The 22952-nt window shown below is 34.9% G+C and overlaps 1 protein-coding gene across 2 annotated transcripts in view; it reads left to right on the forward strand.

Annotated features, from left to right (window-relative positions):
• The window catches only part of LOC126881345 (RIMS-binding protein 2), a 509061-nt gene that overhangs the window by 227463 nt on the left and 258646 nt on the right, over positions 1 to 22952 (forward strand). For both annotated transcript variants that reach the window (XM_050645576.1, XM_050645577.1), the window contains exons 4-5: positions 5292 to 5624; positions 18118 to 18498. In XM_050645576.1, coding sequence (XP_050501533.1) covers positions 5292 to 5624; positions 18118 to 18498 — 714 coding nt within the window. The remainder of the gene's footprint in view (positions 1 to 5291; positions 5625 to 18117; positions 18499 to 22952) is intronic.

Here is a 22952-nt window from a genome sequence, read left to right on the forward strand (position 1 = left end):
TGACATAAAATACGACCTACTACGGAGGTGGGGTGGCGGGTTACTTTAAAATCTTAAATAGGAGCCACCATTTTTTGTTACAGATTTGGATTCCTTACGTAAAAATAAATAACCTTTATTCGAAAAAATTTTCCAATTATGAATAGATGGCACTACAATCGGAAAAAACAATTGATGGAAATGGAAAATTAAATTAAAAAAATGGAAAGTCCCCACTTAAATAGAAAACTTTACTTAACTTTTTTTTTTGATTTCAGGACCGTATTTTCACAACCCAATAGGTCCCCATATCGTTCATGGGATCACTCACAAGAAATAAAATGTAGAATAGAGAAGGCTAGGACTGCATTCAATAACATGGCCAAACTCTTTAAAAGCCACAACCTTAACCTGGAGATAAAAATAAGGCTCCTACGATGTTATATCTTCTCAATATTGTAATACGGAGTTGAATCCTGGACACTCACTGAAGCAATGGATAACAAACTTGAAGCCTTCGAGATGTGGCTATACAGGCGAACCATAAGGATATCATGGACGGACAAGATAACCAACGAGACCGTATTGCGAAGAGTGGGCAAAGAAAGAGAGGTGATGTATACTATTAAAAGGAGAAAGTTAGAATATCTCGGACACATAATAAAAAACGGCACTAAATACAGATTACTGAAGGTAATCCTTCAAGGTAAAGTATTCGGAAAGCGAGGAATTGGGAGAAGAAGAATATCATGGTTAAAGAACCTGAGGAAATGGTTCTCCACAACAACTAATCTATTTAAAGCATCAGTTAATAAAATAATTATAGCCAGAATGATCGCCAATATTCGAAACGAATATACACTAAAAGAAGAATAACGACTTATTGGAGGATAGTTCATTTAATGTCATTAAATTACTTTAGCTTGAGAATATCTGTTAAAATAATAATCATAAGCATATGATTGTTGTTTAACATTATCACAAAATCTATGATGTTGAATTTATGCAACTTGAGCAATTTATTATGCAGTGTGTTCATAAAGTGTGCAAACGGTCTATTATCTCATGACTTAATTACCTATTTTCAGAGTTAAAACTCTGATAGGTCGATTTTTATTTTTAAATTATGATTTTTTGATGTATATCCCATAATAGTGACGTCATCGATTTGGGGGTGATTACGTCATCGATGATTTTTTTAAATGAGAATAATAGGGGCCGTGTGGTAGCTCACTTGAAAGGTGATTCAATTCTCTATTCAATTATATTTAACATTTAATTTAGGCCAAAAGCAATGTTTATTTGTCAAATAAACATTTTTTTCTCTGTTAATTTTATTCTTTTTTTGCTGCAATTAATTTAATTCAAAAATTATTTTTTTTGGCCACCCTGTATAAATATTGAGGTCTATGTTTATATTACTGAATAGAGAATTAAATAACCTTTGAAATGAGCTACCACACGATCCATATTCCCATTTAAAAAATCATCGATGACGTCATCACGCCCAAATCGATGATGTCACTATTATGGGATATACGTCAAAAAATCATAATTTACAAATAAAAATCGACCTGTCGGAGCTTTAACTCTAAAAATAATTAAGTCGTGAGATAATAAACCGTTTCCACCCTTCATGAACCCACTGTATGTTTGGTACCGGTAAGGTGTTCGCATATAAGTACTCCAAATAAAAATTGTGGCAGATAAATCAAATGTAAAAAAATCATCCTGTTTGGCTAATCACATATATTTAGATTAATTTAAAGTTTATGCATTTGTTGATAATATGTAAAAGGAAACAGTCTGCTTTTATTCTATTGAATATAAACTTACGTGCATAGAAATCGGCCCACCTAAAAATTTGGTCATTTTAGAAGTCTCGTATTTCCTAAACTTATTGGCCGATTTAAGTGATTTTCTTAATATGTTATAGCCTTATTCTTCAATAATATCGCTGTGATAATATTATTGCTAAACAGGTAAGTGTTATTTTATACCGGGTGTAAAAATGATAGTGTGTTTTTTCCTCAAAGTTCGGAACACCCTGTGGAATATTCTGGCGTATATAAAATATTGAAATTAAAACTCAACTGTAGCCTTAGGCTTTCTTAACATTTTGCTTTTTGATTCATTCGCTTATGTTGGATAATAAAAAAGTTAGGTATTTTAACAACTAGTAACGTTCTTCATCAATACAGGGTGTTTCAAAATAAGTGCGACAAACTTTAAGGGGAAATTCTGCATGAAAAATAATGACCGTTTCATTTATACACATATGTCCGCAAATGCTTCGTTTTCGAGATACGGGATGTTGAATTTTTTTTACAAACTGACGATTTATTTACTGCTCTAAAACCGGTTGAGATATGCAAATGAAATTTGGTGGGTTTTAAGAGGTAGTTATTGTGCATATTTGACAGACAATTAAGAATTTTATATTCACCATTGGCGTGCATAGGGGTCATATTACCCAGTCATATTACCCGTATGCACGCCAATGGTGAATATAAAATTCTTAGCTGTATGCCAAAAAATGCGCAATAATTACCTCTTAAAACCTATCCAATTTCATTTGTATATCTCATCCGGTTTTAGAGCAATAAATAAATCGTCAGATTGTACGAACAAATTCAACATCCCGTATTTTTGAAACGAAGCATATGCGAACATATGATTATAAACCTAACGGTCATTATTTTTTCATGCAGAATTACCCCTTAAAGTTTGTCGCACTTATTTAGAAATACCCTGTATTCATGAAGAACGTTGCTAGTTGTTAAAATACCTAACTTTTTTATTATCCAACATAAGCGAATGAATCAAAAAGCAAAATGTTAAGAAAGCCTAAGGCTACAGATGAGTTTTAATTTCAATATTTTATATACGCTAAAATATTCCACAGGGTGTTCCGAACTTTGAGGAAAAAACACACTATTATTGTTACACCCGGTATAAAATAACACTTACCTGTTTAATAATAATATTATTACAGAGATATTGTTGAAGAATCAGGCTATAACATATTAAAAAATCACTTAAATCGGCGAACAGGTTTAGGAAATACGAGACTTCAAAAATGACCAAATTTTTAGGTGGGCCGATTTCTATGCAGGTAAGTTTATTTTAGCTTGAAGAACTACTTCTCTTCGTTGGTGATTTCAGATTCAAAAGCAATACAAAATGTTGATGAGCTTATAAGAATATGTTTTAAACCATATTTATTATGTTTAATTACTATATTATCGTTATGAAAGTGCTACAATTGAAAAAAATTGAGAAAATGTTGGCTTATTATATTACTTAATATATTATTTTTATCAAAACATCAAAACACGTCTTGTACTTATTCGGTAAAATACTTGATACTCGTAGACCACGAAATATAAAACAAAACCAAAATATTCTGCTACGTGTCAATCTTTTATAACTTTACCAGCGACTTGAAATCTTCCTGTTCTTTTTAGTTATTAACCTGTCAGAGGTATCGTGATTTTATGAATTCTATAATTTATCTTTCTAACGTTTATAACGTTTATAAGTTTATAGCGTTTATCTGAGCTCCTGGTGTTTCGCTTACTAGTGTTAAAGCTACAAGATTTGTTTTTGCTTAAAAATTGGTTCCCTCGATATAAAAATCGGTTTCATGACATCTCGTAACTCGACAGTTCGTAACCGAACAGTTGGTAACGGACAATTCGTAACAACGACAGTTCGTAACGTCGACAGTTCGTAACTATACAAATTCGTAACAGACAATTCGTAACGTCCAAATTAAATTATTCTGTCTATTGTTGTTAACGTGGAAACTAATTGTTATTACAGTTATAAATGAAATTATATTTATCAATTTAACGAATCAGTATCAGGATAAACATTTTTAAGGCATTTCATATTTCGTGTTTCAGAATATAATAAAAGTATTAACGTATTACAAGCCATCCCTCTTATCAACTATAACCGTTGATTGAATGCCCCAAAACTATTACCAATCACAAGGTTTATTATAATAACAGGTAATTATAATCTTTCCTTTACAAAAGGGTTATTTAAAAAGTTTGCAATGTCTAAAACCGGTTGTCAGATTAAAGATTTCAAGAATTAAGTAAGTACTTCATTATTCCTTTGTTTAGGAATATGTAAATTTAAGTAACAATAAGAGGAATACATTTTAAGAATATTGTTAAAAGTTTGTACGCATTTAAATATATGTTTGTGTTTAAAGACTTTTAATACAACAATGAAACAAGAAATATAAAATGAGTTAAACATGTTTATCCCCGTACTGATTAGTTAAATTGATAAACATAATTTCAATTATAACCGTAATAATAGTTAGTTTCCACGTTAACAAAAATAAAGAGAATAATTCAATTTGGACGTTACGAATTATCCGTTACGAATTTGTATAGTTACGAACTGTCGCCGTTACCAAGTGTCGCTGTTACGAACTGTAGCTGTTACGAATTGTCCATTACCAACTGTCCGGTTACGAACTGTCGCGTTACGAGGTGTCTGGTCACGATAAAAATCGACCGATTTTTTTTGTAATAATAATAGTCTATCGTTATATACCGCTGATTAAAGCAGGGTAGTCTGCTATATCTAGGGCCTACGGTATACAAGGAAGGTAACAGGGCCAGTGCTACGCTTCAACCGCTTATTATTACCCCTGGTTTTACTCAATGTACTCATTTTATTCAGGCTGAGTCGACCTGGGGCCTATAGACATTTTAAAAATGTCTAGTTGTTAACCTGGGGCCTATAGACATTTTAAAAACGTTTGTTTTGTTAGGGGTATTCAATTTCTTGTATACATACCGTCTGTATCGCATGTATATAGCTAATTAAATTATTTAAAGGATTTGGAAAAGAGATGATGATTCATATGGATCTCTAACCTTCGAAAAGAGGATGAAATATAAAGAAGAAGACTTACAACATGCTTTTAAACTTATTTACGGTATTCAAATTTGGGATACTGTGTCTAGTTAACCTAGAATCAAGTCGTCTCTTGATTTCGTTTTACAGCGAATTATTTTATAATATAATTTTTATTAAAAAGTTAGTATTCTTTTGTTTTTACATTAAAATTATACAAAATATTGTTAAAAAAAATAAAAAGTTTGAATAATTCTACAAAAGTACGAGTACATTATTGAAAAAAGTTTTGAAGTTGTGTCACTTTCTTGGCGTGATATTAAGGTACCTAATATAATATATATAGCTTTTGTTGTGTCCTAGTTATAAATATTCTAAACTGTTTTTACTCAAAACTTTTATACTTTATCTTGTGTTATCTCGATTTTCAGGGACTGGTTTGGCAACAAGCGTAAGTTCCCACGCCTTAGGAGAATGTAGTCCTCCCATTTCTCCCATAACAATGTCACACACGACTCCAAGCATATACCCAACGATGAATACAGGCATAGGACAAAACTCTTCATACCACGGTACCACAAACATCACGGGCAGTTATCTTCCGTCAAATCCAGTTCCGGTGGGCTACAATCCGACTTCAGGACAGTATAACAGTTTAAGTCATCATTATACTAATAAAAGTAGCATGATGGGAACGACAATGAACAGTCTGGGTCAACATTCCATGGGAATGGGCGGTACTTTGGGACAGACAAGTGTACTAGGTAATATTTTATAGGCGAAGACAATATTTTGACGCGATCATATAGTCGAAATGATTTAATTAACGTTTCTTTTTAAAATGAAATGGTATACAAATATATTTGATAAATCAAAATCATCGACTACCAAGAAAAAAATATAAAAATATATTTGGGGAGATGCAAGTACAAATATAATAACTTAAATCACAGAACAAAATTCATACTTTCACTGGATAATTTATACCTGAGACCTACCATCAAAAAATAATCAACACTTCTTTTACCAGAACAAAACCAGCTCCTTTTAAAACGTTATCTCCAAAGGTACCCGACAATTAGGAATTTCTGATTCCAACATGTAGTTTGCTTTCTCAATAATATCCTTTTCCTTCTTATTTACATATATTAGGTGTTATATTATATTAATGTGCTTTCCTTGATCCTCATCACGTGACACACACTGTGCTATAGTTGTTCCATTTTATCCTTGCCCAAAAGTCATGATTAATTTTCAAACAAGTTGAATCAAAACGTACGTATGTGAAACGTACGTCGATATGTAATATCATTAACACGTACTGTCAGTGTAATACTTAGGCAATGGATATTATCGGTAGACCGGGTGGACGTATTCTTTAAAGTTATATTGTACATTTTTATTTAACTAGGTGTCTATAATATGATAATATAACTATACATATAATATGGCATAATATATTCAACAAAATATAACTTTATAAAATAAACACAATCATCATCATTCTCTTTGCCTTATCCCTATACGGGGTCGGCTTCTCTAATTGCATTTCTCCACACAATTCTATCCTGGGTCATATCAATATTAATCCCCTTTACCAACCTGTCTTGCCTAATCGTCTACCACCACGTCTTCTTTGGTCTTCCTCTCCTACTCCTTCCAGGAATATTCTCTTCAGCTACTCTTCGTATTGGATGATTAACGTCTCGACGTTGAACATGACCAAACCATCTCAACCTATGCTCTCTCATTTTGACATCAATTGGTGCCACACCTAGACTTCCCCTAATATACTCATTTTTAATTTTATCCTTTTTTGTCACTCCACTCATCCATCTAAGCATTCTCATCTCCGCCACATGCATTCGTTGTTCCTCTTTCTTTTTCACTGCCCAACATTCAGTTCGGTACATCATAGCCGGTCTTATGGCTGTTTTATAGAATTTTCCTTTCAGCTTCATTGGAACTTTTCTGTCACACAACACACCACTCGCTTCCTTCCACTTCATCCATCCAGCCCTAATTCTACTGCATGCATCTCCATCTATTTCTCCATTATTCTGTAATACCGACCCAGGTACTTAAAACTATTGCTTTTTACAATCAGTTCACCATCCAAAGATACCATTTTATTTGTAGTAACTCCATCTTTAAATGAACATTCCAAATACTCTGTCTTTGTCATACTAAGTTTTAAACCTTTTTCCTCCAGAGCTTGTGTCCACTGTTCCAGTTTTTGTTCTAAGTCCCTTTCACTATTTCCTACTAACACGACATCATCAGCATACATTAAGCACCATGGAATGTTACCCTGTAGTTTCGCTGTTATCTGGTCCAAAACTAATGAGAATAAATACGGCCTAAGCACCGAGGCTTGGTGCAATCCTACTTTTACATGAAATTTGTCAGTCTCTTCCACATCTGTCCTAATACTAGTCGTTACTCCCTCATACATATCTCTCACAATCTTTACATATGCACCAGGGACTCCTTTCTTATTGAGTGCCCACCACAGAACCTCTCGAGGAACTCTATCATATGCTTTCTCAAGATCAATGAATACCATATTAGCGTTTGTTTCTTTACTCCTGTATTTTTCCATCAACTGCCTTATAATGAAAATTGCATCTGTTGTTGATCTACCCTGCATAAAGCCAAATTGATTCACGGATATTTCGGTCTCTTCACGTATCCGTCTATTAATTACTCTTTCCCATATTTTCATGGTGTGGCTAAGCAGTTTTATAGCCCTGTAGTTTGTACATTGTTGTATATCTCCCTTTTTTTTGTAGACAGGTACCAGTATACTGCTTCTCCATTCGTCTGGCATTTGTCCAACTTCCATAATTCTATTAAAATGACCTGCTAGCCACCTTGTTCCTGTCTCTCCCAATGCTCTCCATACTTCCCCAGGAATATCATCTGGTCCTACCGCTTTTCCTTTCCTTATTTTTTGAAGCGCTTGAGCCACTTCCTCGTTGGCTATATTGGTGACCATTGCTGCTACTGTCTCCGTTGACTCTACAGGCTGTCTGTCAAATTCTTCATTTAATAAGCTGTCAAAGTACTTTCTCCATCTCTTTTTGACATCCCTTTCGTGAACTAGTATTTTATTATTTTCGTCTCGCATACATCTAATCTGATTAAAATCTTTTGCTTTCTTTGCCCTCTGTTTGGCTATTTTATATATCTTCGTTTCGCCTTTCCTGGTATCAAGTTGATCGTATAGGTTTGAATACGCTTCTGCTTTGGCTTTTGCTACTGCTACTTTCGCTTCCTTTTTCGCCACCATATAGTTTTGAAGATCTGTGTCGGATCTGGTTTCTTGCCACTTTTTATATAATTTTCTCTTTTTTTTTTATTTTTCCTTGTACTTCGTTTGACCACCACCAAGTCTCTTTATACTCAAACTTTTTTCCTGACGTTTTCCCAAGTATTTCAATCGCAGTCTCTCTAATACTACTGGCCAAATGACGAATCCAATATGGCGGACAAAAAATATAAAATTATTATATTCATGTGAAATTTTGGATATAAGAGTTAAAAATAATATCGGATGGCATTTTTGCCGGAAAGATCTTTCATATTGTTTTAGCGCCAATTGTATCTTTCACCCTATTGCAGAAAACGTCTAGTGTCGATTCACACTAGAACAGTGGGACCAACGGCCTTACGTATCCTCCGAAACACGGTGACAGCTCGTTATCATTTTTAGAAATAAAAATGTTGGTGCGGAGAATCGAACTCATGCTATTTTTATAAAGCCAGTATCTTGGATTTTTAGCTATGACTGCCACTGGAAATAAGGTATATTAACTTTACTGACCACGAATTAGATGTCAGGATTGGAAAATCCAAAATGACGAAGTCTGAAGCAGAAATTTAGCGATTTCCTATAAAAATTTGGATACCTATATGGTATTAAGAAATACCTACGTATTCGATCATTTTATTAAATATAAATAGATCGGTTAAAAAAATTCATATCTCCATATCACTTTCATATGTGTTGCAATTAGGTTAAACATTTAAAGATGGCGCAAAGAACAGATCTTACACCGACAGGAAAATCGCAACTACCATCAGCAAAAACATAATTTGCATTGGAAAGTCAACGAGTATACAAAATCCTGTGTGATAACTGCAACAAATTATACATCGGACATCGAAGAATACAAGTTAGACGAGAAGAACATCAAAATGCCATACAGCGACCTAGATTTGAAGCTTACCAATACAATGAATGCCTCTTTTAGGTTCAACTACTTTTTAACTTCATGGAAGGTAGCTAACAGTCATGATTCCTAGCCCTGGGAAACCCCCTATCAGCAATGATTCCTATAGACCAATATATTTGCTCAACACTCAACACTCTAGGTAAAGTCAAAAAGTTTGTATCTAGGAATTCTACGAGTCTCTCCTTCAGGATCCTCTCATTGTAGTTTAATCACATCCTTCCAAGCTTTCAAAGGGTTTCAGGGCTGAACACTCCACAAACAATGCATTGATTGAAGCAGCCACATTCATCTTTCTCGCTATCAATGAGCATCACAGATATGTAGTTGGTATATACTTTGACGTTAAAAAGGCCTTTGATCCGGTGTGGCACTCAAGCTTGGTCAAAGAACTTCACCTTGCGGGACTGATAACCACATTCATGAAAATTATACATTCCTATCTCTCTAATCGGACTATACCTGTCAAAGTCGCCAACCAACTATCCATATCATTCACTATAGAAGCTGCAGTCTCACAAGATTCGATTATATCTCCAATTTTATACAAAGTCTACAATAGTGACATCCCCCATTCTATTAAGTGGACCGAGCCTATCCTACTTTATGCCGAGGATACCACCCTCCTTACTGCAGGCACTGCATACGGCGGCAATCTGTGTTCATAGAGGCCCAACACAACTTATACATAAAATTGTAAACGGTGTAAGACCCAAAGTGGGAGTTACACTTAATCCCATTAAAGTCTTCAGTCATCCTAACAGCAACCGAGTGCTATATAATGGAGTGCCGAGGTGTTATGATAACCCTTCAAGGACTGTTTGGGAACTATTTGGAAGATCATTTTAGTAGGACTCTCAACTGGAACATTGATGTTAAAAACACTCTTGACAGGGTAAGCAAGAGAGATAATTTCCTGGGAGAGTTATACGGGAGGTTCGGAGACATATCTAGAAGAGCATGCTTCTGTAATTAGAAGGGAGAATCCTTAGAAAATGCATGAGAAAGATGTGTTGATATCAGTCGACAATGGTATATCCCCTCGCAACAATCCCCCCATAAAGGGGAGAATTCATTCTCTTAGCAAAAAATACGTACTACGTACGATAGGCAGCTCGAACACCAAAGCAAAAAGCACGCTAGAATAGCATGCCATCAATTAAGTTACGCACTCACCAGAAACAAAGTTCTCTTCGATCTTGCCAATTTTCTACAATTGACCCGAAGCGAACTTCCTGGTGAGTATTGTAACATATTAGAACAAATCCTACTTATATGTATATCTCCGATAACGTAAGCTGCATCCCACAAATGCTGATCTAAGAACCGTTTTCTAAGTATGGTATGCTGGTATGTAACATCTTGCTACCCATCGCATGTTGGCAGGTTTATATAAGCAAACATTCTCACCTGATACTCCTCTATTAGCTTGTGGAGCTAATATGAACCACCTTCTGAGTGGAAGGTGGAACCACTCCACTAGCAGTATTCCCTTCTCCACTTTTCATTACCCTTGCAAGCTCCACTCCTACGCTCTCTCAAAAAATGGAGATACCTTACCTTGAAGATTCTAATCTAGGCCTAAACTAGGTCTAAATGACTTGTCCTGATCTGACCGATCTAGAAATAAGTTCTCCTTGAACATCAGGAGAGAAGTAGAACTAATCTGACTTGACGATGCCAAGTGTCAACTTGCCGAAATGTCGCCAAAACAATGCATTTTCTAAAAACCAAAACTCTCCAACGCGGAGCCAAACCCTGAAAACCACAGAGATCAAAATTCACTAGTTCTTACACAAGAAAATATCTTTGGAAATAATGGTCTTTTATGCACTCCTATATCACCGGCATGTCATTTACATCTTCAAGCTTTGTCGTTATAATTATTCCTAGACACACTCTTCCTTCAAGTTATGACTTTCAACTGTCTGCATAGAATCCCATTTTTTGTTTTTGTGGGTACTTAATTTCGTCTTCCTATTATTAGTATTGAAAATACTATTTCAATCTTTTAATGCAATATTTCTGCACTTCTTCAGTTCTAACGACTGTGAAGTAACATATAAGTAAATCAATGGCATTACCGACAGAGAGATAGCCTATCGTGCTTTCTATTCAACATTGCCCTAGAGAAATTGCCTATTAGAGAATCTGAAATAACAACAAGAGGGACCATTATTAATAGGAGTGTACAAATACTAGCGTGTGCATAAGACATTGATATCACAGCAGAAAGAAAGGCGGACCAGGTTCAATCATTCACGGCATTGGAAGCAGCAGCAAAAATAATCGGGCTATAAATTAACTCTATTACAACTAAATCATAAATAATAATCAAGTACCAGAACCTGAAGATCTAACGGTTGGAATATATACTTTCGAAGGAGTAAGAGAGATCTAGTAGGAGTAAGAAGTATCTAAGGTCACAAATCAACCAAAGTAATCCAGTAACTACAGAAATTAACAGACGTATATATCTAGCGGGGGACTTGGCAACGTGGCATTGGAACGCAAATAAAGTGTTTAAATTTACTCCTGCATTTTCCCCGAATATCGCGTGGTGTAGTGAAATTTAAATACAAAGCAAGAGCGAAACGTAAATTATAAAAGTGAAGACGTTCTATTGGGACAAAAAAAGTGGAAATAGACAAACATAAACAGAACAGCGTTTTTTATAAGGTAACGATTGTGGGTGATAAATAATAAACATTGGAACACTACAAAAAGCTAAGCGGTCAAGCAGATAAGAAAACCAGTATACCAGAGGTGAAGTTCTGCTCGAATTTTAAGCAGTGTTGCCGGATTTAAAATAAAAAGAACAATCTACAGTAAATAAAAATAAGAATACTTTCGAAAAATAAGAATATTTTTGGTGCGTGGATAAGTGGACACACCTCCGCGTGGTTGAAACGGGTGTGGCTCATTTTACGCTACGTAATAAAATAGTAAAATTCTAATATCTGAGATTGGATAAAAGCAAAATCTTACTAACCGTCGAAGTGAGAAAGATTCTAACGCTAGCCTAGAGATTTAGAAAAATAATCCATAGTCGAAAAAAAGATGGAGGAAATGATGAAAAAGATGAGTGAAAAATTAGATTGTATGGATAATAGAGGCATAAGAATAGAACAAAAACTAAATGAAGTGCAAAATGATTTACAGCTCATGAAACTGGAAATCCCAGAATTAAAAGCTGAAAATATAGCATTAAAATCAGAAAATAAAGTACACGAAAAAAGAATAGAAGATCTAGAAAGAGAGGTAAGAAAGAAAAATATTATAGTATACGGTATAACAGAGAAAGAAGGTGAACAAGAAAATGATATGATAAAAAGTATACAAAATATGGCAATTAAAATCCAAGTTCCACTAAATGAACACACAGACATAATAGACATAAAACGCGTTGGTATATAAAGAGATCCCCTAAGACAGTTACCGAGACCTATACTACTGGAACTTAAAAGCGGTTCCAAAAGAACTGAAATATTGAACCAATCGAAAAGACTAAAAGGAACAGACATTTACCTAAGTGAAGATTATTCCAATGAGATACAAGACCAGAGAAAAATACTGAAACAACACTTAAAGGAAGCAAGAGAAAGGAGTCAGAAGGCATCGCTAAATTATAATAAGCTAAAAATAAACGACAAAACATATACTGTGGAAAGCTTAGGATACAAGAGGACACAAAGCGAAATGATGAATACTAAAACACCTCAAGGAAAACCCAGAGGAAGAACATATACGGAAAGATCACCAGGAGATGACGAAAATGAATCAGAAAATATGGCGAAAATAACCAAGACTGCACATAATTCCGGCACAAAGCCAAAAAACTGAGATTGTATGTAAAAGTAGCACATAGTAAAGAACAAACGACTAGTATCACTAAAACATACCGGCAAACGAATATGGAAAACGCATTTATGGAATGTAAAGAGACTGTAAAGAAAATGAATGAAAACCTGAAAACGAAACTAGCACGTAAAAAAAAACAACGAATCAAACATAAGAAAAAGAGATAGAAAAAGAAAAACCAAGAAGAAAAATAGAGTAAAAGTGGGAACCTGGAACGTTCAAACATTATTGAGACCAGGAAAAATGAAAGAGGTAGCAAGAGAAATGCAAAGATACAGAATAGACATACTAGCACTACAAGAAGTACGATGGAAGGGAGAAGGAAATATCAAAAAGAAAAACTACACAATATACTACTCGGGAGAAAACAAGCAAGGAAAAAACGGTACAGCATTCATGGTTAACAGTAAGATTAGGGACAAAGTTATAGAATTTAAAGCGATACTTACTTACTTAGTCCTAAGCCTTTCTACCTTTAGGTGTAAGGCTGATTTAAAGCGATAAATGGACGAATGTCGTATATAAAAGTAGAAAACAAACAAGCCAATATGACAATCATAAACATATATGCACCCACAGAAAATGCACCAGAAAATGATAAAATTGAATTGTATGAACAACTGGAAGAATTATATGAAAGATTACCCAGAAATGATATAGTACTAATGGTTGGTGACTTCAATGCAAAAGTAGGCAAAGAAAACCAGTATAAGGAAGTAGCAGGGAAAGAAACTATTTATGACAAGACAAACGATAACGGAAGAAAATTATGCCAACTAGCAGCAATAACAAACAGTTACATTATAAGTACAAACTTCATGCACAGAAGAGAGCATAAAGTAACATGGTTGATACCTGGCACAACAGATGGCAATCAGATAGATCACATACTAATATCCAAAAAATGGAAAACAATAATGCACGATGTCAGATCATATAGAGGAGCAAACGCGGACACAGACCATTTTCTAGTAATAGGAGAAATCAAAATGAAGATAATTAAAGCAGAGAGAACAAGACAAAACAAAAGAAGATGGAATCTGGAGAAGTTAAAAGTACAGGAACTAAGAGAACAATATGAGACAACCCTAAAGGAAAACCTAACACAAGCAAACAACACAGAGGACATATGGAAAAATATAAAAGAATCCATTTTGAATTCAGCTGAAGAGGTGCTAGGACAGAGGGAAATAAAAAGAAGGAAAGAGTGGTTTGATGCAGAATGCGAAAACAAAATCAAACAGAAAAACCAAGCAAGAGATAAATGGATATCAACTAAAGAAGTGAATCATCGAAACGAATATAAAGAAAAAAAGAAAGCAGCCGATAATTGTTGATAATTGATAATTGTAAAGCAAGAACAAAAAAAAAACTATGGATCGAAGAGCTGTTAAAGGAACTAGAAATGAATAGTAAAGACAGCGCCAAACTATTTGGATACCTAAAAGCTCAACAAAGAAAAGGCAGACCAGTAGTTAAAATTGACAATAGATCATGGGAAACACACTTCACAGAACTATATAGATGCAAAGAAAGCCCGGAAGAGGAGGTAGGCGCAATGGAAGACATTAGAGATAATGAAATAGGGATGCCAACACATGATGAATATTTAGCCATCATTCAAAAAATGAAACAGAAAAGAACACCAGGCCCAGATGAAATTCCCAATGAACTAATTAAAAACGGAGGGGAAAAGTTATTAACAAGCATCTATAACCTAATAGTTAGAATATGGGAAGCAGAAGAAATGCCCGAGGATTGGAAAGAAGGCAGAATTATACCAATATTTAAGAAAGGAGAAGTAACAAACTGTAACAATTATAGAGCAATATCTCTACTGAGTACAACATATAAAATTCTAACAGCCCTCATCAAACAAAAACTTAATCAATTCACAGAGAAAAAAATTGGGGACTACCAGCAAGGATTCAGAGAAGGCAGATCCACTACAGATGCGATCCACATAGTTACACAAACAATAGAAAAATGCCACGAACACAACATAGAACTCCACATCCTCTTCGTAGACTTCAGACAAGCCTTTGACTGTATTGGAAGAAACAAATTATTTATTGAAATGAAAAATCAAGATATACCAGCAAAATTAATCAGATTAACAAAAATGACCATGGATGGAGCTCGAGCCAAAGTAACAACAGAAGAAGGTAGCACAAAATCAATTGAAATAGAAACAGGAGTGCGACAAGGCGACTCCCTGTCAACCACATTATTCAACATAGCACTAGAAGGAACAGTCAAGGCCAGCAAAATTAAAGGAACTATAGCCCACTCCTCAACACAAATAGTTGCATATGCAGATGATTTAGTTCTTATGGGAAGAGACAAGGAAAGATTAAAAGAAGCAGTAACAATCCTGGCAAAAGAAGCACGGAAAAGAGGTCTAGAAATTAACGAAGGAAAAACAAAATATCTACTCTGCTCTAGAAGAGAAGATAACAGGATGAGAGAAATCAAAATAGAAAACTACACTTTTGAAAGAGTCCAACAATTTAAATATTTGGGAGTAATAGTGAATGGCCAAAACAAGAGAAGTGAAGAAGTAACGGAACGAATACTAACAGGCAACAAAACATACTGGAGATATCATAGGCTTATGAAGGACAAGAACTTATCCAGAAATACAAAACTGAAAATATACAGAGTTGCAATCAGACCAGTGGTTACGTACGCAGCTGAGACAATGTGCCTCACGGAAAAAGATGAAGAAAAATTGAGAATATTCGAAAGGAAAATCCTCAGACGCATTATGGGCCCGATAAGAATGGACAACGGAGAAATGAGAAGAAGAATGAACCATGAACTAAGAGACATAATGAAGGGAGAAGATATAGTTAGATTTATTAAATCACAGAGGCTGAGATGGCTGGGACACATAGAAAGAAGGAAAAACGACCGACTGATTAAGAAGATCACCAAATGGAAACCGGCAACTGAAAGACCAAGAGGAAGGCCCAGAGAGAGATGGGAGGACCAGGTCATGAGAGATATCAAAATTCTGGAAGTGAGAAACTGGAGGGAACTATGCACATATCGAAATGAGTGGAAGAAAATAGTAACGAAAGCCAAGTCATATAACAAACTTTGACAACATACAAGTGGAATGCGGAGTGATTCACCGCAATAAGCGAATCTGAGAGCTCTAAGTAAGAGCGGCAAACATTCCACCTGGAATGAAAAGCCCTGATGATGATGATGATATATCTAGCAAATAGAGCGTAGGTATTGTCCTTTTCATGAGAATTTTTCAGTGCGTAACAAATGATAGGAAAAAGGGTAAGTCCGTGATAATACACATTTATGACATTTATTCTAACATGACATTTTAGTTAAATCTGACAGTTGTCACATTTTATTTTCAATTTGGATTAAAAACAAATCACATGTATTTTCTTTGATTTGTATAGTCTTATAAATTATACCGATTATATTTGTAATATTATTATCTAATTAAAAAAAAAATTTTTTTATGGTGCCATCTATCGACAACTAGAATAACTAGAAGAAATGTTGTAAATGTCTGTAATCACGGACGTGCCTTTTTTCTGTCACATACAATTTAATGCGTTAGAAAGAAATCGAAAAACTGTGACGCACTGAAAAATGATCATGAGAAAAAGAATACTATGAATTAATGAAACTTTAAACATAGTCATAAAAAGAACAAAATTATTGATACAGAACTCTAATCAAGCCCGTACTCACTTACGCGTCAGAAACGTAAAAGATAAAAAAGAGTGATGAAGAACGGTTAGGCCGGCCGCACATGGGTCGATCGAAGACACGTCTTGAAGTTCGCACGTCTTGCTCGTCTTGTACGAACTGCGCGGCAAGAGTGATTGCTCTCCGCACACTATATTCGATTCAGTTTGCTCACATCTTCCAACCAGGAAGAACGCATTTTTTTATATATCAACCAAAACGACTATTTCGATCTGTGAAAAGTACGATGTTGATACATTTTTAGTATAATTTGTATACGATGAGCATTATAGGGTATTTCTCTACTTTCACAACGAATTTTATAATAAACATCTAGAAACAGAAGTTCAATGTTTTCAGAATTTTTATGACAAACAATATATTTTCCCAAAGCCACCAGTACTACAATCAACGAACATAATATTCACCGATCCTTAAAAAACCTAAAATTTAGTTTAGCGCAAAAATCAACAAAAAACGAAGGAAACAAAAATAAAATAAACTTGGAAACGTGCGTCTCACTCGAACTTTCTCGTGTGCTACAGATCGCAAGGGACTAGAGTCGTACAAGACGAGGAAATTTGAAATCCTAAACGCTCCGTCTACGGAGCTCAATGCAACAACGAGAAAACTCGAGTGGCGGGGAGAGATCTAAGCGACTGGAGTCGAGTCGATTATTTCGAGCGTCGCCCCATGTGCGGACGGCCTTCGGCCGGTTTGAACGTAAAATCCTGAGACATATCTATAAAGGCATGCAGGAAAACGGATTATGGCGTGACACTATAATTTTGAGCTTTACCACCTTTATTACAGCGAGTCTAGTATTGGTAGATCTATCAAAATAAACAGGCTGCGGTGGCTATGCCACTTAGAGAGAACGAATGAGGTGGAGCCTCGAAACACATTTATAACCAGTGACCGGATGGAGTGAGGAGACGAGGCAGGCCAAGGGCACGATTTAAGGACCAGGTGGAATGCGACTTGCGAGTGTTACGGAGTGCGAAATTGGAAAACCAAGGCGAAGGGTAGGAAAGAATGGAAGCTGATTCTAGAACAAGCCAAGACCCAACGTGGGTTGAAGAGCCAATGATGATGAATAACAATTACAGTGGTTATAGTTGGTAATAACTTATTAATAGGTAAGATCTCTCTCTTTAATCCTAACCTCCGCGAGGGAGCGTAGTGATCGACGTGATGTCGTGTATTGTCCGTCTCCAAAGATCTCTGTCTTTGTGTAGTAGCAAATGATTGAGCCACTCTTTGTCGGAAAATACATAAATAAGGTATAACTTTAATGTAATAAAAGCGTTTTGGTAAAACTCTGGATTGTGGGTTAGGGCACTGTTGCTCTAAGCGCCTCAAATATACCTTTTACAAAGAATCCAGTATGTTTTTATATATTCAGATTTGTGGATAAGTTTTAAATTTCTTATTATTTCAGGTTCTTCCTTGCCTCCAAATCTTTCTTCGATAGGAACAGGCGTAATGGGCACACTTCCGTCAAACCTAGGCACTTCCATCGTGCCCACCAGCTACAACCAAACAGCCATTTCAAACAATACCTTCACCAACCCACTAACAAATAACCCGACTGGTCTTCAGCAAACTTCCTACAACAACCCCTCCTTTAGCAACCCCGTAACGAGCTCTCTAACTCAATACACGCTTCCCTACACAAATCCCTTAAATCCAGTAGTATCGACCAGCTTTGCCAATAACAACGTAACCTTTTCAAACCCTTTGAGTTCACAGTTTAATAGTTTACCCCTGTCGGGGACGTCAATGAGCATCAAGTTGAAGCAAATCGATGATGTCGATCTCGGTAAGTGTACTTTTATGTGAGCCATTCGCGTTTACGTAATGAAATAATTGAATTCAAACCGATGCCAATGGCTAATTGTCACAGTCGGTGGCTTCACTGTTAATCGTAACGTAATGAGTTTGCTTGTGAAGTTAAAAATAATTGCTCCAGTGTTATCTTAAGACCTCAAAAAGAAAAAGCCGTGTCAACAGGCGTGAAATAATTTACACGTATTTAGTAAAGTGGTAAAGAAAACAATTTTTATTTCATTTCAAATTCTTTTATTTTAAAGATATTCAAGGAATATCAAGTAATTTTTAAACTAAAGTTTCATGCACATGCAAACATAAACAAAATAATTCTTTTATTTCTTTTCAGCGCCTTAATAATGTTTAATACCACTTAATGTGAGTCTTCTTCTGTGAGGTGAGGTAAAGAAAAGCAAGTTTTTTTTGTTTTTATTTACAAGATTGATAAAGTAGAAATGATAATATAACCTTAAAAAACAAAAAAAAAAAAAAATTAAAAAACGGTAATTTTATAAAAAAATTAAAAATTTAACCTGCGTGTTTGCCCGGTTGTATTTCATAGAGCAACAAAGATACGATATAGTGCTATTTTGGCAATTTTGTCATGATTGCTTTTTTCCTACGATACTCTCGGTGTCTAATCCACTTTCTACAAAATATTGCCATTCTAGCAATGTCGATATGTTTTGTATTTTATCTCAACATATTCGATACCCCCTCTTCTTTTCTTTAACGTTTCGAACGTTAAAATCGTACCAATAACAACGGAGATACGATATAGGGTCCTTTTGGTATTGCCATTGTATTTGTTTTATATCTCTACGTATTCGACATCCCCTCCCCTTTTATTTAACGTCTTCTACGTCAAAATCGTATCAATAACAACGAAGATACGATATAGGGCTTTTTCTACAACCATTGTATTTGGATTTTTATCTGTTAGCCTCGGTATCCCCTTCCCCTTCATGTAACACCTCAAACGTAGCAATCGGACCAGTAACAATGAATATATAATCAAAGAATATACACTCTCCTAGAAGAAGAGTTTGAATGAAACAGATGGTCACGTTTATTTGTCCCTTGAAAATACCGTAGTCATTGTCAGGCTACATGCACCTACTCAGTTGGTGCACAAAATCCTATGCTGAAACGCTACACGGCAGTACCCTTCTATAAGGTCTATATTCTTTGATATAATGTAATGTCGTTTTGACAATGCCGCCATGTTTAATTTTTCTATGTCTTTATATTCACCATCCCCTCCGCTTTCCAACGATTCCCCTTACGTCACGATCCGACGAGCATAAACCACAAAAAACGTCAGAAACTAGCATAATGAACCTTAGAGTTTGGTGGAGGCTCCCATATTATTTCTTATAGGCGCATCCACCAAATCGTAGTTTTTACTGTAAATTTATTTTATGCTCGTTCGAATTTAGTGCATGAGCCAGTGGTATACACCCGCATGCGTATAACAAAACAAACATAAACAAACACGATCAGACGTGCTATTTCTTTGTATTCACGGTTTTATGCAGTGTTTTTCAGTTTTATGTTTTAATTATATTATTTTGCAAATATTTTTTTATTTTTGGTTTTTGATCATAAAGTTAGTAATTTTTACTTTATACATCAATTTCTATGTTCAACAATTTTCATTTATATTATCTGATTTTTTTCAATTCTTTTGCCGAATGGAAAGCGATAGCGGAGAGGAGCTCAATATTGAAATTCTGAAACCGATTCAACATGTTCAGCTCGGAGTTCTTGTTCCGACTAGAAGTACTAGCACTATATCGTATTTTCGTTGCTCTATGAAATACAAAGGGCGAGAAGGTAGGTATCGCTCCAGATAAAATTATAATTATAGTGGCGAGAGGTACTCGGAATAGCGCAAATCGGAAAACATTTGATGTGCGAGAGGGTCTAGTTTCTAGTTCGAGATGCTTAAATGGTTAATAAAAACTTCGAAGGTACCGACGAGTGGCGAATAAAATAAAAAATGATTAAAAGTAAATATAGGTCTTGGATCCACACTTAAAAAAATTATTACTACGTCCCGCATGAGACTATTTTTATTCAGTTATTCATGTCGACCCGAACAAATTTTCTACTTCAGAAAATTTTCGGGAGGGGGCCTTTCGTAAATATTGAGGTTTCTAAACTGTGCTTCCGATAGCTAAAGTACCCTTAAAAATTTATCGGATAATATTATCAGTAATTTGTAAGTATTTTTATCAAATAATCCTGCAAAAAAATCATCATTTATAACTCCATAGTGCGCCCCCATAAGGGTCGTCATCATCATTTTCGTTGCCATTATCTCTATGCAAAGTGGGCTTCCCTAATTAAATTTATTCATAAGTTCTATCTGGGATCATACCAACATCAATCTTCTTTACAGACATATCCTGCCCAAGCGTCATGAACAAAGTCTTCTTCGGACTTTATATGCTTTTGTAATTTTTCCATATTTTGTGATTATGATTTCGATATTACATTTCGAGGTATAGTGGTTCTTCGGGCATAATAAGCGATTCTTATTTTCTAGTTATTTTCTAGTTAGTTTCTCTAACACGAAACCGACTTTATTTAGTAAGAAGGCACTTAGAAAACACACACTATAGACAATTATTATACTGCTAATAATTACGATTGATTGATATGGTTATGATGAATTGATATTTAATGATTAATTAAATAAAAACATATTCTAACAATTATTTTTAACTTCACCAATACTCTATATCTAGGTAGATAATATTTGTTCTTCAAATTTTATACAAGTACAATATTTAAATATGATTTATTATTATACGTACGTTCCTATAATAATACATTTAAAAAAATACATTACATACACAACAAACGCAATGCTATACTTGCACATCACACCTTTATTTGCAACCTATTTACGAATATATTTGTATGTTCAATGCTTTATTTTTCAAAGCTTTCATGTTCAAACGAGAGCGTTTGCTTACACAATTAGAATAAGTTTTAATACATCGTCTTCTTAGTGTAGATCATCGATTTCAAGCAACTTATTTTTATTCTATTCAAAGTTAGGATATCCTTTAAATTTGTTTTTTTAAGGGTACAATAATTATTATTGTCAGTTGAAATAGACAAAGAGTAAACTAGCATTAACACTAAATTAGTAATTCAGGTATTAACACATCTACAACTACTAGTCCAGGAACCGAAGTTCTTCACCTCGCAATTTTTACAGAATGGATCGATTTGCGTGAAATTTTGAAAATAACTAGTGGATAGTCCTAGCATCAAAATCTATATAAAGCCGAAAGGCGCTTTTACCATGGGTGTGATTGCCACCCCATCTCAGGGATGGAAATTTTTTATTATATTTTGACCGAAAAAGCTGATAGAAACATTCATTCTAAGCAAAAAATGTTCTATACATTTTTTTGATAAAATTAATAGTTTTCGATTTATTCGCTATCGGAAGTGTTAGTTTTATATCGAAAAAATTTTTGCCGCAAAAAAAATTTTTTCAAACCAAGTTCTTGGGAATTAAATAACCTACAATTTCATATTTAGACATTTTTTCGTATCTATGATGCTAATCTTTCTATTCTGAAAAAGTGGCATATTTTACTGCAAGTTTTTTAAAAACTAATTATTTAAGCCAGTGAAACTTCTACAGTGGGTGATCAAATTATTATGATCACTTTAAAATACTTTGTATTTTGGTGTTTAATAAAGAATAAATCTGCATATAAGCGTCTAATGATGTGAATATAATATAAAAATAGATCCTAAACACGTTCTTTTACAAAATTTTAAAATATTTTTTTCTTTGACCTTAAATATCAATTTTTTTTAATATTTTGTGTGACCTCCTTTAGCTTCGATGACAGCTTTGATCTTCCTTGGTATGCTTTGAATGTTTCTCAGGCAGTCTTCTTTTATTTTATCGGCTCTGTGCCAGGTGGCAATGAGGCTCTCAATTAACTGCTGTTTATTTGTGACAGTTTCCTGGGCAATCCCCCTCTTCATGAGCTCCCATAGATTTTCGATCGGGTTGAGGTCTGGGGAATTACCTGGGCAGTTCAGTACTTTAATTTTATTTTTTTCCAGGTATGATGTTACTTTTTTGCCTTATGGCACGGTGCTGAATCGTGCATAAAGGTAAAATCCTCCGATTTGTGGCATGAGCTTTCTCCAAACCAGTCTTTGATTTGTTGCATGAGGTTTCTTTCCAGAACTTCAATATACTGATGTTGATTCATCATTCCATTCACAATGTACAGCCTCCCTGTGCCCTTGCTGCTGATCACAGACCATACCATGATCTTGAGAGGATGCTTTACTCGCTCCACTATGCAATCCTTGTGATATTTTTCACCCACCCGCCTTCGGACGAAGGCCGACTTATCCATGAGTATCTCCACTGTATCGGAGAAACAAACTGTGAATAAAAAA

Source organism: Diabrotica virgifera, chromosome 3 (genome assembly GCF_917563875.1).
Source record: "Diabrotica virgifera virgifera chromosome 3, PGI_DIABVI_V3a".
NCBI lineage: Eukaryota > Metazoa > Arthropoda > Insecta > Coleoptera > Chrysomelidae > Diabrotica > Diabrotica virgifera.